The 23,294-nt window shown below is 43.2% G+C and overlaps 1 protein-coding gene across 1 annotated transcript in view; it reads right to left on the reverse strand.

Moving 5' to 3' along the window:
• Itgb5 (integrin subunit beta 5) overlaps window positions 1-23,294 on the reverse strand; it is a 110,299-nt gene that overhangs the window by 61,354 nt on the left and 25,651 nt on the right. The window contains 2 exon segments of the mRNA XM_021259554.2: window positions 3,473-3,641; window positions 16,433-16,682. Coding sequence (XP_021115213.1) covers window positions 3,473-3,641; window positions 16,433-16,682 — 419 coding nt within the window.

Consider the following 23,294-nt stretch of genomic DNA (forward strand, 5'->3'; position numbering starts at 1 on the left):
GTCTGTCTAACCCCTGAATGATCGGAAGCTAAATGGTGGGCACAAGAAGCCAAGACAAACAAGGAAATCCACTGGGTTGCATAGATCTTGTTTTTCTGGCTGACGGGAGAAAGTAGCCCATAGAATTCTGTGCAGCCAGGAAGTACCCAGCCAAGCTCAAATGTGCAAGCAAATTCTTTCACTCGAAAGCCTGAAAACAGCTAAATGTTGACTGGCAACTTGGAACCCACAGCTCCTTGGCAACTGTGCCCTCTCTGTACTCCACCGGCCAAAGGCACTTCCTGTTTTGGGAGCATAAAAAAGTAGCCATAATTCCAGTCTGAACCTCTTGTCACACTTCCACCTGCAAAATTTCAGAACAAATAACTTAGAGACAACTTTTAGAACATCCTGGGGGAGCAATACAACTGGTAGTGGAAGAAACCATTATTCTGACCAAGAAAATGTATAAACAGGTGCAGTCACAGATCCCTTGGTAAAGATAAGAAATCAAGGATGGGGCATTCTACTTCCAATACAGCCAGGAAAGGTACATTGGAGAAAGCACCTACATAGGTGAGAGAGGCGTCCCTTAGCTGCAGGTGCTGCTAAACTGCCCCTCACAGCAAAGCGACCTGCTAGGGGGAAATGAACAACTCAAAACTACCACTCATAGGGGGAAGGTTCTTATTCTAAGTAGGGACTGGCAGTTTCTTCTTTTTGCAAAGAACAGCTTTCCAAGAAATACAGAGGGGTCATGGCAGTGGGATTTAAAGTGAGTCATGTGAATGTTCCCTAAGCCTAAGTCCTACAAGCTGATAATGAAGTCCAACTGAGGAAAACCCAAGAGAATGAAACCAGAACAAAGAGCTCCCTATGGCACTATGAGACAGACCTGTCATCAACTGCATAACCAAGGGCCCAGGGCATTAAGAAGCTGAGCATACACCACTGCAGGGGATGTCCAGGCAACTCCAGCCCTTATGGGGCACCAGGCCAAGTGTGCAAGATCCCACACCTTCTCCCTCTGCTATGCTGAGCTTGCAGCATAGAGTGGAAGAGCTTCTAGTCTGGACAAACAGGAAGAAGAATAAAACAAAGTAAGGAATACTCAAGACTTACAGAATACTATCCAAGATTGGCTTTAAATAATAAAGGATAGGGTGCCTTTAAACACAGATGAACAAGATCAGCCACGAGTAGTAATCATTAAGGATAAACAATGGATACATTATTATATGCTTGAAATGTTCTATATTTTTAAAAATTGTATCCACTGTGGAAATTTGGATAAATATAAATATTTAAAATATCAAGAAAAAACCCCCACAATTCTATCACCTGAGACAACTATTTTTATCATTTTGGTTTATTTTCAATATTTTTCATTTTCTTTTTCTTATTTCCAAATAGGAAATATTTCCTGCTTTCCACCCTCCCCTTAATTTGTTCTAGGTATTACTCAAATCAGTAAATGTCTGTAATGATATGACTGTTGCATAAGCTCTCATCAAGTAGTCCATGATCTATGTCCATTTTTTTGCTACAGTAAGTAAGCCTGTAGTGAACCAGGAAAGAACATTTACTATTAGTGGGTGATTTCAGGTGAGAAAGAAATAGCTCGATATAAATCTAAATAGAAATTGACAGCACATAGGAAAAAGGGTGAAGAAAGAAACTGGTCGCCAAAAGACTGCACACTTCTAAGCAATCATGAACTTTTTATGTATTCCTTGTGGAAAAGACCAGGGCAATTTCAACACGAGTAAGGTCACAACTTCCCCAACAAAGTGCCTGCCAGGCAACAATCACTCACTGGCTTTGGGCAATGACTTCAGGAAATCTGCTAGAATCATCTGAAACAGTGAATGTCAGTAGAATATGGCTTAGGCTGGTAATTGGGTCCTTCCCCACCCACTGAGTCTTAAAGATGATTTCTTCCCCCTACAAGAGAAAATCTACAAAATTCTCATGGTGGATCTTATGTTTTCTCTGCACTATTTGTTCTCTGCCAAGAAGCAAACTTTGGCTGAATGTCTGTGAAGACTATGCCTCCTACATTCAATATCTGAATGCTGGTCAAAAAATAATAATTTTTCTTTCCACATCAAATCCATAATCTATTTTGCAACACATTTAAAGATTCAAAGATGAACACATTCTAGCTATGTTCTGCCTGGTTTTCAGACAGCTAAAAACATCATGTGAGGCAGACCATGCGAGTCTGTCCACCAGCCACCCTGGATGGGAAGCTCCCGTGACCTTTGGCTCCAGGGGAAGCTGGCGGACTCAGCACTGGGAGACCCATGGTAGACCTCATCCAGGCTCCACAAGACAGGGCTGCTCCCTTTGTCTCTTCTTTCCTCCAGCCAGCTTTGTCTCCCAGTTTGGGTTTCTTATTTCAGGCAGAACAAGTGTGGCTCTCTTCTCACTCTTCTTCAGGATTGAGTAGAGAGGAAAAGTGAGTGTGTGACACACTGAACACAAGCACTCTGGGCTCAGAAACTGTAGAAGTAGGCAAGTAAGTTGATGCTCACACAGTAAGTGAGCAGCAGCTGCTGTGTGCGATCTCCACACTGGGCTTCAACCTCATTTTCTGCTCAACGAACAGAAGCATCCCTAACGCCCCCCTATCAGTGAACTCATCTGAAGACCCCACTAATTACACACACTCCATGAGGGGCAGCATGAAAAATGCTAAGTGTACGCACAAAGGCTAGAAAGATAAATAAAAAAATGTCAGCTGTGGTGGCAAGCTTAAAAGTAATTTTTTTAGGGCTGGGGATTTGGCTCAGTTGGCACCACGCCTGCCTTGCAAGCACAAGGTCCTGAGTTTGATCCCCGGTACCAAAAAAAAAAAAAAGTGATTTTTTAAAATCTTCATTGTAATTGGGTTGTTTTGACAGTAGAAAATTATTAAGAATAAGTTATTACCAATATGCCCTTTATGTATTTTTCTGAGATTGGAACCTCTCAAAGTATGAGTTCATTTTCGACCTATAGCTACATCCTCCTACTGGATTCTTGTATCACAGAGCAGAAGAAAAACAAACAGAAATGCAACCAAATACATTACACAGCTCTCTTGTATAGCTGGACTCCCCTAATAGGAATCTTTAAGGTTTACCAAAATTGGGGAAGAAAGCTCTACAAGCTTCTATGTGACTTGATGTTTACTTTTTTCCCATGAAAGAAGCAAAAAAAGCCAAATGTATAAACACAGAACAGCTGTCTCCTGGCAAAGACAGTATCCCACACCACACAGCCACACCCACACCAGAGAAACACACCAGCTCTGTCCACTCCGCTCCAGGCCATGTGGCTGCCATACATCTCCCAAGATGCCACTGAGCTCACCGTCTGATTTAAGAGTGGACAGAAGCCACCAGTTGTGGCAGCTCAGCATCCACCACCTCCTGCAGAAAAGGCCAACACCCACACTGATGCTCTCTACCATCTCCTCAAGCAGGGCCTGACCAGAAAGGAAAGTTACCTTGCAGACAGCTGCCTGGAGCACTGCATCAAAGCCTCCCTCAGGGGCATCGCGGTTCCGGGACACCCTCTGTTTCCGAACCTCCTCATTGAAGCTGTCGACTCTGTCTGTGAGAGGCAGCAGATGGCGGAACCCAAAGGAGGGGACGCAGTTAGGAAATAACTTGTAACTAGAGAGAAAGAAGAGAGAGTCACTTTTCCATCATCATCTTTAAATCTTAATCAAGTGTGTTGTACACTGACTGAGTGCCCCGGGAGGCACCAAAAAACACTCCCTAGCCCTTCCACACACCCTAGGACAGGCATGGCAGAGAACAATCAGTAACAGTCCCTCCTCTCCAAACACCAGCACCAAGCATGGGCGAGACAGCAACTCCCACTTAGCGAATGGTCGGGATGAAAGGTCCACGGGACGAGGAGATGACAGCAGGCTGCTGTGGCGGGAGCAAGCCCTGACGTGGGCCTTGGAGGGTGCATGGGACCAGTGGACAGGAACGATGGACATGTCCAGTGAGGGCGCTGGAAGCCAGGTTACTCTAGGAAAACAGCTTCTCATATCCGTGTGATAAAGAAACCTATAACCTCTTCCTGTCAACCCACTCAGTGAGCATCAAGGTGCTGGCACACAAACAAATGCTAAATGGAGCAGGAATGAGAACATTCTCTCTCCTCCTTCATGCATGTGTAGACACCGAAGAGACAAACAGCTCCTCTAAACACCATAGAAGTCATTTAAAAACTAAACATCTTCAAATAGGAAATTGTATCTGGAAACTTGGAAAGATGGAGCACAGTATTGCACATCAATAGTACATAAGTTTCAAGCCTTTCTCTTGAAATATTGGGTGATTTTCTCTTCTGTCTGCTGTGGAGACCACAGGAAGAAATCTTCATCCACCCCTGGAAGAAGTTCACTCCCAGTGACAGAGCTGCAGGAGCTTCAGCCTGATGTGTAAGTAGTGAAATAGGAAGGGAGGCATTCCTACATTGCAAATGGGTTCAAGAGATAAAAGGGAAGGGAAGAGAATGGCAGTCAAAGAAGAACATGTGCAACAGTCCTGTGGCAACAAGGAGACCAATGAAGGCCAGTGGTGCTGTACACAGAAAGAAGGAAAAGGGTGAAGACAGGCTGAGAGGTGGTGGGCAGGCAGCCTGGCCCACAGAAAGGGTCTTTTAGAGCAGAAGATGGAAACAAAGCCATGTGCATGGGAAGGGAAACAGGCTTAGCAACTGCTTCACTGCTGTCAAGGGGCTCCCCAGGGCAGGTCTGGGCAGCTGCCCTCCTGGGCAAGAAGGCAGTGTCTGGCTCTCCATTTCCCCTGCAGGGCTCAGGCCCCGCCTCACTTACTGCAGTCACAACATGGTGTGGAGCCCTTGCAACAGTCAGCTCTGCACAGATCTTCCCTCCTTGCTCCCGCCCCACATCTGCCTGCATGAAACCTTCTGTTCTGACAGGTCAGGCTCTTTTTAAGCCCATGCCTCAGGCCACTCTGACTTTTCGTCACCTCCTCATTCTGTCGTAGAGATGGTAATGGAAATGACATTCCCACTGGAAGAAGGAACTGAGGCCCAGCCTATACCCATCTGACACATGGACAGACCTAGAAGGAAGTAAATAGATCCACTCTTCCTCCAAGCTCCCTCACCCTCTGTGCTGCTCTGGTCCCCAACTCAGGACTTCAGGTGTGTGTTCACTGCCACCACTGGCAGGTTGGTTATGGAAAGGGGAAAGAGAAATTGAGTAATTGCAGTTAAATGAGAAAACCAGAAATGCTGTGTGAGAAGCTCAGCTAAAGCTCAGCACATTTTATATCTTCCTTTTCACTCCTGCAAAAAGTAATAAGCGGATACATTTGTACCATGGAAAAATCACTGTTAAGTAATTAGGAACTAGAAAATGTGCTTGCCAAAAAGAAACCTGGATTACAGGGAATCTACTAGAACCAAATCAAAGGCACTTCTTACTGAGGTCAGCTTTGCCACACAGACCCAGGGAATGACTCAGCTGTTACTGGAATGGGATGTCACCTCTGACCAGTTATCTGGCTTCATCCTTGGAACTGCTCTCTGAGCGGCCCAGGGATCTGGCTGTGTTGTGATTTCCTGCAGGAAACTAACCCACCCCTGCTGAGTCTGTGGTATAGGACCCAGTTCAGGGAATTTGAAGGGAGCTACTAGATTAAATATTATTACCCAGGAAAAGAAAAAAGAAAAAAAATATATATAAAGAGCTGGAGGACTGAGAGAGAGAAAGAGAGAAAACAAGGGTGTAAAGTGAATTCAATCTGAAAACACCAGATGTAGGTAAATTCAGGAAACAATGTGATTTGATGTTCAGAACAAGACTGTGATTGAGGTGACATGGAAAGGCTCCCTTCTTACTTTAAACATGGAGAACTGCCGATGAAAATATAAGTTTAAAATTTTTAAATAGCCCAAACTGAATGCTTAGAAGGGAAATCCCAAGCACCAAAAATGAAGAGGAAACCATTCAACAAATGGATATTTGAGTGGCTGTTCCAATGAATGGGCTGAAGAGCAAGGCAGGAGGTGTACCAGAATGCGTGCCAAGAAGCTACCCTAAAGGTCATGGGCAAAGGCCCTTGGGGCTTGGGAAAAGACTCTACTGCAATCTTACGGGACTCTCAGGACAGTATGAGGCCAGGCTCTGGAACTAGACTGTCTGTGAACAGCTGAGTGCTGCAAAGAGCTGCCAAACACTAAACCACCAGACACAGAAAACCTCCAGCCACAGGCCTGGGAAACAGTAAAGGAAGCTCAGCACTCATCCCTGTGAAAAGAATCCCTCCTAAGAAATTATAACTCCAAGCCACGGATTTAGCTCAGCGGTGCTGTCACCTGCCTCGAAAGCACAAGGTCCTGAGTTCAATTCCCAGTATCAAAAAATATATATAATAATAAAAATGTTTTAAAAATTGTAACTCCAGGCCTGAGCAATCAGAACTCATGACTACAGGGAAGGAACCCCCAACTGAGAGATTAAGAGGGAAATCGGTCCCACAGAGAACACTGAGGGTTTCTGTTAACAGCAAACTGAAAACTGCTCTGCAGGAAGCCAACAGGCCCAGGGCACATGGCCCTCAGATGGAAAACAGCCTGAGGAAGATGAGCTAATGAAAAGTTATAAACTTCATGAGAAACAAACCACCACAAAGGAATGCCTGCAAATCTAACAAGCTGAAGGTGCCACAATTCAAGAAAGAGACAACACAATGTCCTGAAACTCTTCAAAACAGGGATATTCAAGACTTTGGAAGAGAGGAAGGTTCAGAAGTCAAATGCCAGACAGGATATTATTAGAAAAACAAAACAAAAAAACTGGAAGGCTCTAAAAAAGTACGAAAAATAGAAGAGCCTGAAAAAGAACCAAATAAAAATTATAGAAATAAAAAATATTGCCACGGATATTCAAAAATGAAAGTTTAGTGTATGCATTAGGCTGAAACTGAAGAACAAAGTGGTAAACTGGAAGATATTTTCTATTATGTAGCTAAGAGAGAAAAATGAAGGAAGTAAAAAGTATGGGAAAGAAATTAAGAAACATGAAATTCAGAATGAGAAGCTCCAACTGACCTCTAGCAGTGGGCAGGTGAAATAGAGAGACTAGAAGAAAGGAAACCAGCAGAGAGGAGGTCAGAGTAAAGGTATACTCTCAGATGAAACAGGCAAAGCTCTGAGCACTGTAAATAAGAGGAAATCCAACATGGTCACAGCGGAGTGCATATCATTATGGAACATTATTATTATTTTTTTATTAAATTATTTTACTGGTACATTTTAGGTACACAACACAATTACATTTCTCATTGGGAATTGTACCTTTACATAATGCATCTTGGTTCTTATTTTTTTCCCCATTCCTAGCCCTCCCTTCACTCCATCCACCCTTCCCTGTTTACAAAGACTTTATTTCCATTTTTTCCATTTCTCAGCATTTTTCCTTTCCCTTCTTTCCTTTCCCCTGCCCCTCCCACTACCCCTACCCCTTTGGACCTTTTCTTCCTATTTTACATTATCGATTAATCATTCTAATCATTGGTACATTTTAGGTATACAATATAATGACATTCATCATTGGAAATTTGCACCTTTACATAATCTCTCTGGGTTCTTATTTTTCACCCTTGCCCAGCCCTCCCTTCAACCCCTCCATTCCTCCCTATGTACAAAGATTTTGTTCCTATTTTTCCATTTTCTCATATTAATCCCATTCCCTTCTGTCCTTTCCCCTAGCCCTCCCACTTTCTTTCCCCTTTGCCCTTTTTCTTCCTATTTCACATTACCTATTATACATTTTAGTCCTTATTTACACTTTCAGTTTCTCACACCAGAGAAACTATTCGGTATTTATACATGTGTGTCTTATTTATTTCACTTAAGAGTATCGCCTCAATGTGCATCCACTTAGCTATAAATGTCTTTAACTTCTCATTTTTTATGGCTGAGTAGTACTCCATTTTATAAAAAAACCACATTGTCTTTATCCAGTCTCCAGTTGATGGGCATTTGGGCTGTTTCCAAGTTTTAGCTGTCACAAACTGTGCTGCTATGAACATGGGCACACATATATCACTGTGGTATGATTCTTTTAATTCTTTGGGGAAGATCCCCAGCAGTGGAATAGCGGGATCAAATGGGACTTCCAGTCCTAGTTCTTTGAGGTATCTCCATACTGATTTCCACAGTGCTTGCACCAGTCTACACTCCCACCAACAGTGGAGCAGGGTTCCTCTTTCCCCACAGCCCCGCCAGCATTAGTTATTGGTTGATTTCATGATAGCAGCCATTCTTTCTGGAGTGAGGTGGAATCTCAGCGTTGTTTTCATTTGCATCTCTCGAATGACCAGTGATGTTGAACATTTTTTCATGTATTTACTCACTATTTCTATTTCTTTGAGAAATGTCTGTTCATTTCAGATGCCCATTTTTGGATTGGGTCTTTTAATTTGGGAGGTCTGATCTTTTTAAGTTCATTACAGATTTGAGATAGTGGATCTTTGTCTGAGGAAGAGCAGGTGAAGATTTTTTCCCACATTGTGGGTTGTCTCTTCACACTGCTGGTGGTTTCTCTTGCTGGGCAGAAGCTTTTTAATAAGGAGAGATCCCACTTGTTGATTGTTTGTGCTAGTTCATGGGCAACTGAGGTTTTGTTCATAAAATCTTTTCCTACACCAATGTCTTCAAGAGTTCTACCTAACCTCTGTTCCAACTGGTTCAGAGTTTCTATTTTAATATTCAGATCTTTAATCCATTTTGATTTTAGTTTCGTGCATGGCGAGAGATATAGGTCTAGTTTTATCTTTGGCAAGTTGAAGCCCAATTTTTCCAGCACCATTTATTAAAGAGGCTATCTTTCCTCCAGTGAGGGTGTTTGGCTCCTTTATGGAAGAGGAGATGGCTGAGTGTGTCTGGCGTTGTTTCTGCATCTTCTAATCTGTTCCACTGGTCCTCAGGTCTGTTTCTTTGCCAGTACCATGCTGTTTTTATCACAGTAGCTTTGTAGTAGAGTTGCAGGTTGGAGATTGTGATACCCCGTGCCATGTCTCTGTTACCTAGAATTGCTTTTGCTATTCTGGGTCTCTTCTTCATCCAAATGAATTTTGGGATTGTTTTCTCAAGGTCCATGAAGTGTGCTGCTGGGATCTCAACTGGAATTGCATTAAATCTATATAGCAGTTTTGGAAGTATGGCCATTTTCACTATATTAATCCTTCCTACCCAGGAGCAGGGGATGTCTGTCCATTTGCTGATATCATCTTCAATCTCTCTTTTCAGAGTGCCATAGTTTTCAGAGAAGAGGTCTTTGATTTCTTTCGTTAGGATGATTCCTAGGTATTTCAGTTTTTTGGATGTTATTGTGAAAGGAATTATTTGCCCTATTTCTCTCTCAGTGAGTCTGTCATTCGTGTAGAGGAAAGCTATTGATTTTTGTGTGTTGACCTTGTAACCAGCTACTTGACTGAATTTGGTTATTAAGTCTAGAAGACTTCTGGTGGAGTTCTTGGGGTCTTCTATATAGAGTATCATGTCATCTGCAAATAATGACAATTTGACTTCTTCATTACCTATCTTTATTCCTTTTATTTCTTTCTCTTGTCTAACTGCTGTGGCTAATGTTTCCAGAACTACATTGAACAAGAGTAGTGATAGTGGACATCCTTGTCTTGTTCCTGATTTTAGTGGGAAGGATTTCAGTTTTTGACCATTTAGTATGATATTGGCTGTTGGTTTTTCATAGATGGCTTCTATCAGTTTGAGGTAGAGACCATCTATTCCAATTTTTTACAGGGTTTTTATCATAAACACATGTTGGATTTTGTCAAATGATTTTTCTGCATCTATGGACAAAATCATATGATTTTTATCCTTGGCTCTATTGATATAGTGTATTACATTGATTGATTTGCATATGTTGAACCATCCCTGCATCCCTGGGATGAATCCCACTTGATCAGGGTGTATGATCTTCTTGATGATCTTCTACATTCTGTTTGCCAGTATCTTACTAAGGATTTTTGCATCATGTTCATTAGTGACATTGGCCTGTAGTTCTCCTTTTCGGTTGGGTCTTTCTGTGCTTTGAGGATCAAGGTGATGCTTGCTTCCAGGAATAAATTTGGGAGTATTGCTTCCCTTTCAATTTCACTGAAGAGTTTAAACAGCAGTGGCAGCAGTTCCTCTCTAAATGTCTTGTAGAATTGAGCAGTGAAGCCATCAGGGCCCGGGCTTTTCTTAGTTGATCAGTTTTTAATTACGTTTTCAATTTCATTGGTTGATATTGGGTTGTTCAGAATTTTTAGGTCTTCTTCATTCATCTTTGGTAATTCATATATATCTAGGAATCTGTCCATTTCTTCTGTGTTGTCCATCTTATTGGTGAATAGGTTCTGGAAGTAGGTATTGATGATCATCTGGATTTCTGCTGGGTCTGTTGTAATTTCACCCTTTTCATTCCTAATTGCATGAATTTGGCCCTTTTCTTTCCTTTTTCTGGTAAGGTTGGCTAAATGTTTGTCAATTTTGTTGATTCTTTCAAAGAACTAACTCTTGGCTTCACTGATTTTTTGTATCGTTCTCTTAGTCTCCATTGCATTGATTTCTCCTCTGATCTTTATAATTTCTTCTCTTGTATGAGCTCTGGGGTTGTCCCGCTCTTCTTTTGCTAGAAGCTTGAGGTTCAGCATCGTTCTGTTTCGTAATATGCGTATTCACTGCTATGAATTTCCCTCGTAAGACTGCTTTCATTGTGTCCCATAGATTCCGATATGTTGTATTGTCATTGTCATTTATTTGAAGGAACTGTCTGATTTCTTAACTTCCTCTGTGACCCATTGGTTATTCAGAAGTGTGTTGTTCAATTTCCACGTGCTTATGAAATTTTTCGAGTTTCTTTTGCTATGGATCTCCAATTTCATCACACTATGGTCTGATAATATACAGGGGATAACTTCAATTCCTTTGCACTTATTTAAACATGTTCTATGTGTGGGTATGTGGTCTATTTTGAAGAATGACCCATGTGCAGCTGAGAAGAATGTGTATTCTGATTTTGTGGGGTGGAAGACTCTGTAAACATCTGTTAAGTTCGTTTGTTCAAGAGTTCGATTGAGTTCTAGTATTTCATTACTTATTTTTAGTCTAGTTGATCTATCTCTTTGTGACAGTGGGGTGTTGAGGTCCCCCACTACAATTGTATTAGTGCATATATGACTTTTCATGTCCATTAGTATTTGTTTTATATAGTTGGTTGCACTAGTGTTTGGTGCATAGATATTTATGATTGTCATCTCTTCCTCTTGGATTCTTCCCTTTACAAGGATGTAGTGTCCTTCTTCATCTCTCTTAATCAGTGTTGGTTTGAAGTCTACTTGATCTGCAGAGGATAGCTACTCCTGCTTTTCTTCGGGTTCCTGTCGCATGGAGTATTGTTTTCCACCCTTTAACTTTCAGTCTATGAGTTTCCTTTTGAATTCAGTGTGTTTCTTGTATGCAGCATATTGTTGGATTTTGCTTCTTGACCCATTCTGCCAGTCTCTTTCTTTTGATTGGTGAATTGAGACCATTAACGTTGATGGTTATAACTGAAACATACTGACTTGTCATTGCCATGACTTTTTCTTCTTGTTGGGTTCTCCCCCTTTATAATTTCTTGTCGTGACAGATGGGTTCATTCTGCTTTGCTTCCTGGGGTTGTGATCTTCAATGTCTGTTCCTAGGGTATTGTGTAAACTTCTTTGGAGTGCTGGTTTGGTATTCATCAAGTTCCTAAGGTGCTCTTTGTCATGAAAGTATCTTATTTCTCCATCCATTTTGAAAGATAATTTTGCAGAGTACATCAATCTGAGTTGGAGGCTGTTTTCTTTTAGGGCTTGGAATATGTCACTCCAAGCTCTTCTTGCCTTGATGGTTTGTGTTGAGAAGTCTGCTGTGATTCTGATGGGCTTTCCTTTGTATGTGATTTGTTTCTTTTCTCTAACTGCTTGGAGAACTTTGTTCTTCTGTTGAGTTTCTGGAATCTTAACAATTATATGCCTATGTGTAGATTTTTTTTTGATCAAGGCTATTTGGAGTCCTATATGCCTCACTTGGGAAGTTTTCTGCCATTATTTCTGTGAAGAGTTTTTTTATGTCATCTGCACTCTCTCCTGTTTCTTCATTGACTCCAATCAGTCTTATGTTATTCTTTGCATCATCTAGCAGCTGCTGGATTGATTTTTCGTGTTCCCTTAGAATTTTGAAGCAATTTTTCTTTTCCTGGTCACTAATTGGAATCTTATCTTCTATATCTGAAATTCTGTCCTCACATTGGCTCATTCTGCTGTGTAGACTTTCAATGGAGTTTTTCATGTCCTAGAAATCTATTTGCATCTGTTTTATGGATTCCATTTGTTTCCTATGTTGGAATTCCATCATGTTCCTCAGCTCCTCTCTAGATTTATTAATCATGTCTTGCACTAGGAGCACAATTTCTCCTGTTATCTGAGAAATTATTTCTGATTTCATTTTTTCCAGATCCCCTTTTGTTGCCAGTTCAGTGGGTCCAGGTGGTTGAGTATCAGAGTATTCCATCTCACTTCTCTTTGGGTTTGCTGTAGGTGATCTGGAAGTCTGGTTTTCAGACTTATTTATGTGTTTTCTCATTTCGATTGGAGGGGGGGCTGTTGGCGCCTGCACGGATTACCTCCTCTGAGCTGGGAGAGGTGGGACAGGGTCCGGGAACAGCGGTAAGGATGGTGGCTCGGAAGCCCCTTCCTCTGGACCAGGAGCAGTGGGACGGCCACTCAGTAGCCCCTACCTCTGGGCCAGGAGCGGCGGGACTCAGTACAGTGGTCTGGTGGTCCAGTGTCCTCTGCGTCTTTGTAGTGTGAAACCAGGTGGCTGCACAGAGGAGCCAGGGCGGGGGCGGGGGGGGGGTGTCCAGTGGATTGTTGCCGGAGCGCGGGCTGATTCGGGGTGTTCCTTACGACTCACGACCTCAGTAGGGCGTGTGCAGGCCTGCCTCACAGAACATTATTTAAAGCCACCAGAGATAAACACAGGATTAGACAAACAGCAGACCTCCTCTCAGCCACAAAGATGCTAGAAGACAGTGGAATACACCTGCAAGTGCAAACAAGTTCTGTGATTTCTTAGGGGAAATACAAAACGGGCAAGAAAAATGGAAATAATGAAGGAGGAAATGCACTAGTATCTCATTTGCAAATATTTTTACATGGTCTATATTTAAAGAACAGCCCAATACCTCCATCAAAGAAAAAATATTCAAAATTGGAAATAACAAATCTTGCATCCATGCATATCAGGTGATTCTATGCAGAGAAACTATTTCTATTAGTCAGAACAGCACTGAAACAGTGCTTTGAACTGATGCTCAGGTCACTCTATGCCTTTTTTCTTCCATGGCAGACCTGGTACATCTTACTCTCTTGTACTGCTTAGATGTGACAATTCCAAAGGGATGAGTCAAGGGTTTTTGATCCCTCACAGAAACATCTGGAGCAGAGGCAGGAGGAATAAACCTCAAAAGCCCTGAGCCTACTGGCTGTCCTTCCTCTCAGGTGTTCTGCACAGATGGTTAAATCATTTCCTGACTGGTTCATTTCTCCAGAACTTCCTGGGGGCTGTCATTGCTGCCTCCACAACAACGGGAAAGAAACATCTAACTGAAGGTGCCACTGGAGCTTGGGAAGAACTCTGGTTTTCCTCTCCACATTAGCGGGAGGAAAAGAATAGTCAGAGAAGGATTCCAAGCAAAGATCTACCATGCATAATGGGCCAGCGGCAAGACAAGAGGGAGTGGTGGGGACCACGGTACAAGCCCAGCTTTCTCAGACCTCCCAGGTTTTTAAGAAAACCTAGAAATTCTAGCTATTCTTGGTTAAATCTTGTTTTTTATTTTTTTCCCAATGTTGGTAGCTAATTCGCAGTGCCATTAAAACAGAAGGGCAAACAAGGCACATGTACATGCTAGAACCACTAGATCGCATGCTGGGCCTGTGTTGTTCTGCAGGGACTAAGGCTTCGTGGATGGCGCCCTGGCTGGATGTGAGAAGAGGACATTCGACCTGCTCACTCAGCCCCACAGGACTCCCTACTATACTGCCCAGATTAGAGAAGAGAGCTTTCTATACTCAGACTTCAGGTTTCTCTCAAAATTCCCATTCTTCCCGAGATTTCCTGTCTCAGGAAGCTTTGCAACGTGCCTTGTACAGTACTCGAAGTCTACAACTGCAACTAAAGAAGCTCTAAATAAGCAATGTGGGAGAGTCGTGGATATTTACATGCTGAGCGCCCCTGGGCAGTCCTTCATCTGCTGCAGCTCCCAATCTAGCATCTCTGTGGGTGAGACACACCCTGTCTGTTCGGACTGGGCCCAATCAGAGCAGAGAGGAAAGAAGGAGACGGAATCACTGTTCCAGATGAACAGAAAAGAAGCTTTGGTTAGGATGCCACTGCTCCTGTTAAGTAGCAAACTCCAACCGGAGGACAAACATTTGGCCTTAAGAGACTGGACCAAGTAAGAAGAATGCCAGTGACCCATTATGTCCAGGAGAAGCTAAATCCAGCAAATGATGACACTAGCAGCTCTTGAGACTTAAAGAACTTAAGAATCCCATTTGTAATAGCATTTTCTTGTCTTACTGATCTCCCATGGTTGCAATGGTTCCCAGCCCCTGGGAAGATCTAAGATATCCTCCCTGAGAGTGGATGAAGAGACCAGGAAGATTCAGAACAACACAGGCCAACAGCACCTAACTGCCTCATCTAACCACCAGACGTGGGAAGCACTGAGGCTGCCAAAGATGAGCTTCAGGAAGAGGCAGGCCCAGAGCCTTACAAACAGTTCCCTTCCCCTCGGCAGCAGGAGACCTAGGGTTGGATGTGGTGTCACAAGACGAAGGAGGCTGGAAGTCTGAGTCACCACTTAAAAGAAGAGCTGCCTCGGAAAGCAGCTCAGCCCTTGTCAGATTTTGCACAAGCAAGAAAAACTCCCAATGTGCTGAGCCACGGAGACTTGGGGATCGCTGCTTACCAAGGCAGGGAAGGCCCCAGAGGGCGGGCACAGGGTTGGGGTGGGTATGGATACTCCACTTCAGGGGAAGTGTCTGGGGTAGAGTGTAATGTGGAGGGGAACACAGGCAATGTATTAATGAGAAGGCAGGCTCTAAAAGCAGTCTGTTTGGATTGATTTGTGTAATCACAGGTAAATTATTTTTTCTCTCCATGCCTCAGTTTCCTCCTCCTCAAAGTCTGGGTTATGCCTTCTTCTAAAGTCCTCAACAGGCTGTTACGATATTTAAGAGAGATAATCCATACAAAGCATTTAGCATGATGCCTGCCACTTAATAAATCTCAGATCTTAGCTGTTCTTTATCTAGTGGCTATACAGAGGCCTTATATCCCAAAGTCTCATTAAAATTGAATGTGAAGACGAGGCAAGAAAATGGTGGAAGATCCACTCGTTGCAGTTATGTTGCATAATCCTGCCATTTAAAGAAATACTTGAAAGACTAGAAAAGAAAGAAAGCAACCTATCACACACAGGCTACGTTAAGGGCACTGGAGAATGTGCCCCCCAAACACACAAACACTCATGGCAAAAAACCTGCTCACCAGGCCCATTTCCTCTTATTCTTGGGCATGGAGCTAAACAAGTGTCCAGCCTCTTGCTGGAATTCAGTTCCATCTAGCAGAATGACAGACCAGGCCACTACATCCTGGGATGCCCAGTTCTCCAGGCAGGATGACCCTGAAGCCAGGAGTGGAAGACAGTGAAGCCTAGAAATGAAAAGAAACCTGGGTTCCTGGGACATCACTTAGAGAAGAGGTGTCCACTAGGCAGGAGACCCCATCAGACTTAGGTAACCAAGAAATTAACTTCTAGCAAGTTTGGGCCATTATACACTTGGGGTTTTGTTTTGTTGTAGCACTTAGGAACTCCTGTTCTCTAATAATTTGTCAAGTACTTTCTAATTCAGGTACTTGACTTAATGTTGATAAAAATCCATACCTTAAAACATCTTCATTTCATCAAAATAAATTATAATTGTTTATATAAATAATAGGAACAAACTTTGAATTTATCTATAAGTATCTTAGACAATCCAAGTAAGGAGAAAGTGCAAGTTGTCTTGCCCGGTCCCTTCCCTAATCCCATGGGTCCATGACTCTAAGGATATTCTTCAAATTCTACTAATGTGAGAAAACAGTGCTGTGTGAGGTGGGCAGGAAAATAAGTGAGCTATGATCATTACATCTTCATGCAACCTTGTGACAGTTCACTCTTTCCACATGCAGGGCAAGGACAAACTTGGCCATCATCAATCAGATTAAATACATAAGCCTGGTCACCCTTTCACTCTCTTTCCTTCAGGCTATTTTCCCACTACTTCATCCTCTTACCCCAAGGTACCTAACAGAAAGACAGCCGGCCACTTACCCAGTGCATGGATTGGTCTGGTACCTTGGTGCGGTATAAGAGAAAGGAGAAATGTTCTTGTCAACAAAAGACCCAAAACCCAATCGGAAGTTGCTCGTGAGCCTCCTCATTTCTTCAGCGAGCGTGGTGCCCAGGCTCCGGATATTTACTAGGTCATCCTTCATTGACAGGGAAAGGTCCATCAGGTAGTACAGGTCCACGGGATAGTCCTCCACTTGGCGGACCTGCAGCTGGAACGTCGTCTGGTCACCTGTGCCAAGACAGGCCACGCACATTAGAGGCCACATAACCTGCTGGGCAGAAATGAAGGACTCTGCTTCAAAGCTGCTCTACCTCTTAATTTTCTTTAGTGATACTGTGCCTCCCAGAAGTGTTTTCTTGGAAGTGGTGCACCTAAAGGAAATATGGTGCTGAGGGCGAAGTCCTGGACTCTTCTGCCCAAACACTTGTCTCAGTGTTTCCAAGGAAGCCCTGCAACAACCAGGCTCCTCAACTAAGGTGTTCTGTTTTCTCAGCAGCAAAAATCCCTTGGGCATTTGGGAGACAGTGAGCCAGACAATTCCATGAAAAGCAAAGTGGGTTGGGGAGCAACGTGTCAACCACACACCAGAGGAAGACCCAGACCAGATGGGAATGGGGTGAAACTGCCAGCAAGGAAGGAACTAACAAAAGAGAGTATGGGCCCTGTGTGGTGGTACACGCCTGCACTCCCAACATTCTGAGAGGCTGGGGCAGAAGAATGACAAGTTCGAGCCTAGCCTAAGCAACTTGGTCTCTTAGAGAGACCCTGTCTCAAAAGAAAAAAGAAAAAAGGACTAGAGATATAGCTCAGTGCAAAGGGGTAGGGTGGGGTATGGACATGAGTAAGAACTAGGTGGGGAAGAGAGAGGGAAGGCAAGTAACAGAGACAGTTACTTAAGGGCCGGGGATTTAGCTCAGTGGTTTCGCCGCCTGCTGCGCAAGCGCAAGAACCCGAGTTCAATCTCTGGTACCAAAAAAAAGAAAAGACAGTTACTTAAAATACCCCAGAGGGAAAAAAGTAGTTAGGCCTGTGCAATCTCACCAGTCTTTACTTGTATCTCTTCAGCCATTCACTAGATAATAGTATTTAGTTCTTGGGCACATTTGGCACTTGGGGACATCATAGACACAACTCATTATCATCAGAAATTACATGTATAAACTGGGTGTGGTGGGACACATCTGCCCTCCCGGCACTCTGGGAGGCTAAGGCAGCAGGATCACAAGTTTGAGCTCAGCCTAGGCAACTTAGCAACCTAGTGAGACCCTGCCTTGAAATAAAAAATAATAAAGGAGCTGAGGATACAGCTCAGTGCAAAGGCCCTGGGTTCAATACTCAGTACTTTCAAAAAGAAAAAAAAAAATGTATAAGTATAGTAAATACAGGAAGATGGAGGGGAAATTTTCGTTTCATTTTTTAAAAATGAAAAGAAAAAAAAGCACATCAAAAGAACAGGAAAAGAAAAATAGATTTGTCTACCAGCTACAAGAAAGAGAAAATGATTTCTGGTTCTATAATAAGAAAGCCCACATATGAGGAGATGGTAAATAATTCTGAGGAAGAGAATAAGGAGACAAATCGGTGCCTCAGAGGGGAGCCTCTGTCACCCTCCAGGGTCTGGAGAGGGCCAAGTCAAGGCAGTTCAATTGCTGGAGGACCCACATCAGGGTAATGTTCCCTAAATCAGTTCATAATTTCTATGAACAAATCACTTAGAGCCAACTTCAGGGTTCAACTCATGGGAGAAAATTCAATCTGCCTTAGGCTTACTCACCTTTTATGAGTACCAACACAAGTCCTGTTTATTCCAGGGCAGAGCTGTCCATGTGCACTTGAAATCTGGGTATCTTTTCTGTCTGTTTAGAGCTGCAACAGCCAAAGAGGGCTTGCTCTGCACAAGTCTACTCCTAATTGGCCACAATCACTTCTCAGAGAAGCCAATTGCTCGCCTCTAGCTGACAGCTAGCAAGTAAAGGCTTCAGCGCTCCCTCAGGACAGAGAACTTGGACCTCTGTGCTCTTCTCCCACTGCCAACAGGCACATTTCATGAGCTAGACCAGGAAGAATCCAGCGATCAAAAGACTTTAGTTCAAGTTCCAGCTCTGTCCCTCCATTAGGGATGCAACCAGAGCCTGTTTCTTTCAGTGTAAAATGTAAACAGCAACAGTGCCCATGGCATCGATTGAAGCTTCTTGGACTTGTGTGGGAGAGAAGTGCTTTGTAGAGATAAAGGCTTGCACAAATGAAGTACAATTATTATAATTACTATTTGTAGCCACAGCTCCAAGCCTGTTTCCCTGACTTGTTTTTGCGTGTATTATTCTAGCTGCCTCAAGATTGATGTAGTAGTTTGAGTTGCTGGTTGGTATGAGCCTATTTTTAAAAACCATCAGAGTCTGACTCAAACAGAAGAATGTTCGAGATTTCTCCCAGAGTAAGTTCTGGACTGCTGCCGCAGGGCTCTGGCTTGGATCAGGCAGACAGGGCCCTTTGGATGCCAGGTCTCACTGGGTGCACAAGAAGGAGTCTGGGAAGGCAGAACCTTGGGTTTTGCTTGCCTGCAGACCAGGATGGAATAAACCTGCAATTACAATCTTCTGCTCAATTCCATGACCTGTGCACCATCTCCTACATTTTCCAATATCTGTCTGCCTTCCCTAAAAGCTTCTACCACACCTTCTTTCATCTAGATCTACTTCTGCCTTTCTGTGCATGATGAATACATATGGGTACCTCGGGACCAGGAAGTGGGGAACTGGCTTGGATTCAGAGAGGCCAGGAGGCACCTTTGGGACAGAAGCAACACTAGGCTTGGAAATTTAAGAGCTGGGTTCAAACCCAGGACTGGTCACCAAAGGGTCAGAAGACCTTAGGATCCTTTAAAATTGCTGCTCAGTTTCTGCTTCAGTAAAATGGGGATGATATTAATCAGTGTGGGGATTAAATGAGATGACATATATGATACATAACTCAATTCTGCCAAAAGTCAATTATTAAAAACAATTTCCTGTAGGGACAAAAAAGAGAAAATTCTGCCAGAAACTTGAATTTGACTAGCTATAGTCCTGGGCATATACATTTAACTCCAAATATTCCAGACCTAAGGCAAATAGGGAAGTAAGATATGATATATATATATCTCCTTCTACTAGGAGGGTTATCTACTGGAAAATGAGAAATTGTTTTCTTTCTTTTTTTACTTTTCAGTGTTGGAGGTTGAACCCAAAACCACACGCATGCTAAGCAAACACATAACCACTGGCCATACTGCCCAGCCCAGAAGTGAGAAATCTCTTAGCATTACATTCTAAGAGAAATTGACTGATCATCAAGAAAATACACACACACACAAGCTCCACATATTGAAAGGGAATATTTCTTCCTGTTCTCCAGAGAGAGAAGGATGTAAGAGCAAAGCCAGCATCATTCATGTTCAGAAGGAAGGTTTACTGCCACCTTTACAAAGCTTGGTTATAAATGCCTCAAACTCCTGAAAGGGCACTGGCAATGCGGCATGCCTGGACAGCAGGCTTAGGCTGTCAGCACCCTGACCCCCAGCAGGGGAGCCTTCAGTGTCAGCAGCCTGCAGGTGGGGAGAAGACTGGGCCCACTTCCCATCTTGGGTCCACCTCCACAGCTGCACCCCTGCGTCCTGCCCATTCCGGCCAGCTGCTCTTCTACACCACCTGAAACTTGCAACCTGTGCCCTCCCGTGTGCCCAGGAGGTGCAAAGCCCTTCCCACCTCCACCAGCGGGGCTGGGCTATGCTTGTCTGGCAGCACCATCCCAGACCTAGTGCCTGGATCTGTCACTCCCTGCTGCCTCCCTCCCAACCTAGGATCCCTGTGGGCTCACAGCTCTTCTTTTTCTGGGGCTGTTCCAGTAATTCCTGCCTCAGGCCAGTGGTGGGATCAGAGGGGCAGGATAAAGCAAACTCCAAAAAGCAGCAGATCCCCTGCCCCTGGGAGGATGAGGTGTCCCACCAGCAGCTCCTCTCATGCCCTATGGTTTCTGTTTCAAAGCACCCAGCTCAACTGCATTTTGCACAGAATTCCTGCCACTGCTTAGCTAGTAAGCACAGTTCCTCATGCTGAAATCAAGTATCAACTAGCAGGGCACCTGAAATGCATTTGTAATGCTTTCTTTCCACCCTCCCTTCAGTAAAAAGTAAAAGGTGTCAGATGACAAACATTTCTAGATAATGAGTAGAGAATTTCAGCAGGAATGTTTAAGACTGATTTTTTTTTAACCACAAAGTAGTTTTCAGCAGATAAAGCCTTGCCATCCCCAAAGAATTGTGAGTGGCTTTTGAATCCCTAGAATTACCCTTCAGTGCAAGAAACTGAAACAAACAAAGAAAACATAAAAATCATCTGCAATACAGCTGAAGAGGGAATTAGGGCCCTGGTGCTCACCTTTTAAAATGAACTTACAGCTCCTCTGCTCACTACAGTAGGACGTATTTCATGAAATTAAATTAAATTTAATTTAATTTCCGAAATTAAAGCCAGACCTAGAACCAAAGAATTGCTTCCCTGGTCTAGAATAGGCTGCTGCACCCGACTCCCACCTCAGAATACTGTAGTGACTCTAGACAGAGGTCCGGATTTCACAAAGCAAGTCATCTGAAGACAGAGTGACCTCACAGTGTCTGCCTCCAAGCATCAGGCTCTATTTCTGTAGTTTCCTTTAACATAACCCCTTATGCATTCATCACAGGTCCTTCCTCGCCTTCGTAAGCAGGTACATTGTCAGTCTGGTGAGTGGGGGGACCACGTGTTCCAGTCTCTCCCTGAGGAGTGGGGAGAACAGCCCTTAAACAGGGGCCGGGAGAAACGCACAGGGAAAGAGTCTTGACTAGCGCTGCTGTACCATGTCAATGTCCTGGTCTCAGGTCTCTGGTTACCTCTGCTATTATCCCTGGGAACAGCTGAGAAGAGTATGTGGAGAATCTCTGCATCATTTCTATAACTTTCTGTGAGTCTAAAATTATTTCAAAAGAAAGTTTAAAATGAAAAAAAAACCTAACAATCAAAAGTCACTTTTAAGAGGCTTAGAGATTGAAGCAAATAATGATTTTTAAGAAACCCTTTCTAGTTATCCCAGTGTATCAAAGACACCTCTAGCTTTTGACCATCTCAGTAAGACTTACTTTAAAGTTTATCTCTTAAGGATTTTATGTCTGTTAGGGATTTTTTTAAAAGTTCTTATCCTGACATATAATTTCCAGTATCAAAATAAAATGGAAAACATGATCCTGTTTTTATACAAAATCTTGCTTAAAATTTGGCACTTCTTCAAAAAGTTAAATATAGAATTACTATATGATCCAGCAATTCCACTCCTAGCTATATATCCAAGATTACTAAAAACATACATTCTCATAAAAACTTGTACACGAATGTTCATAATTGTCCAAAAGTGGAAACAGCCTAAATGCCCATCAACTGAAATGTGGTATAACTACATATATAAAATGAAGTATTATTTGGCCATAAAAAGGAATGAGACACATTCTACAACATGGATGAGTACATGGCCACATGTTCACATATGACGTGATGCAGAGGAAAGGTTTCCATAGGCAAAATCACAGAGACAGCGAGTGGACGAGTGGCTGCCAGGGGCTGAGTGAGGAAGGGGCTGCTAGGGTAAGGAACAACTGTTACTGGGTACTAGGTTTCTTTATGGGGTAACAAAAATGTTGTGGAATTAGATAGTGGCGATATTTATATAATTTTCCAAATACATTAAAAACCACTTTAAAACAATGAATTTTATAGTATGTGAATTATTTCTCAATTTTTAAAAAATTCTGTTTAAAGGAAGATGCCTCCTCCCTCCCCCTCAGACTTATCCTGAACAATAGCCTGGCCCTCTCAAGGTGTCTTTCATGTTATGCTGAGGCTTGTCCCTGGTTACAAAGGCTGGCAAAATGTTATATTTCACTCAACAAATACCTATTATGAAGTACAGGGGGCAGGGCGAAGGAGAAGACACAGGCGCATTTCTGAAAGTACATAATGGAAAAACCAGTCCCTATGTACCTGAAAGCCATCCTCAGAAATGGGGGAATTTCCCTGAAGTACATGTGTACCAAAAACTTTGCTAAGTGCAGCATACCATTCCTTCCTTCACCCAAATAAATGGGGTTTTCCAGAATTCCTCTTTATAAATATTAAACTTACCTTTTCAAAAGGTTACCAGGCATTACTGGTTTCAAGTGTTTCTGTATTTAGGGGCTGGGGGCAGTGGTAGAATACTTGCCTAGTATGATAGTATGGGCCAGGCCCTGGGTTCAATGCCCAGCAACACACACACGTATTTTTGCGTTTAGAAATATTCATGACTGTTCTGGAGCCCTTTTTTTTTTTTGGAGACAGGGACTCTCTCTGTAACCCAGGCTGGCCTTGAACTCACAGCAATCCCCCTGCCTCAGCCTCCTGAGTGCTGGGATTTCAGGCATGTGCCACCATTCCTGGCTTGGTTCTGGAGCTTTAGGAATCCTTTTCATTGGCTCTCACCGACGGTCTTCATGTCCACAGACTGAGCATCCTCACAGCTCAGGTGGTCTTCACAGGGCCACCAGCTCCCCACCCCATCACCTCCACCTCCCAGAACTGGGCTCCACACCTTGCAAGGCCTGACCTGCACAGAGCACCCATGTTTTCTCCCATCCAAGTACTAACCAGGCCCGACCCTGCTTAGCTTCCGAGACCAGACAAGATTGGGTGGTGTGGCCACAGACAGCACCTACATTTTCTATAAACACAGGACCATGTTTTCTGTGTTATTTCCAATACAGGAAACTATCACAATGCTTCACCGGAGATGTGATGG

This window comes from Heterocephalus glaber, unplaced genomic scaffold (genome assembly GCF_053883595.1).
Source record: "Heterocephalus glaber isolate CG9 unplaced genomic scaffold, H.glaber_assembly_v1.0 deba00000122, whole genome shotgun sequence".
Lineage (NCBI taxonomy): Eukaryota > Metazoa > Chordata > Mammalia > Rodentia > Bathyergidae > Heterocephalus > Heterocephalus glaber.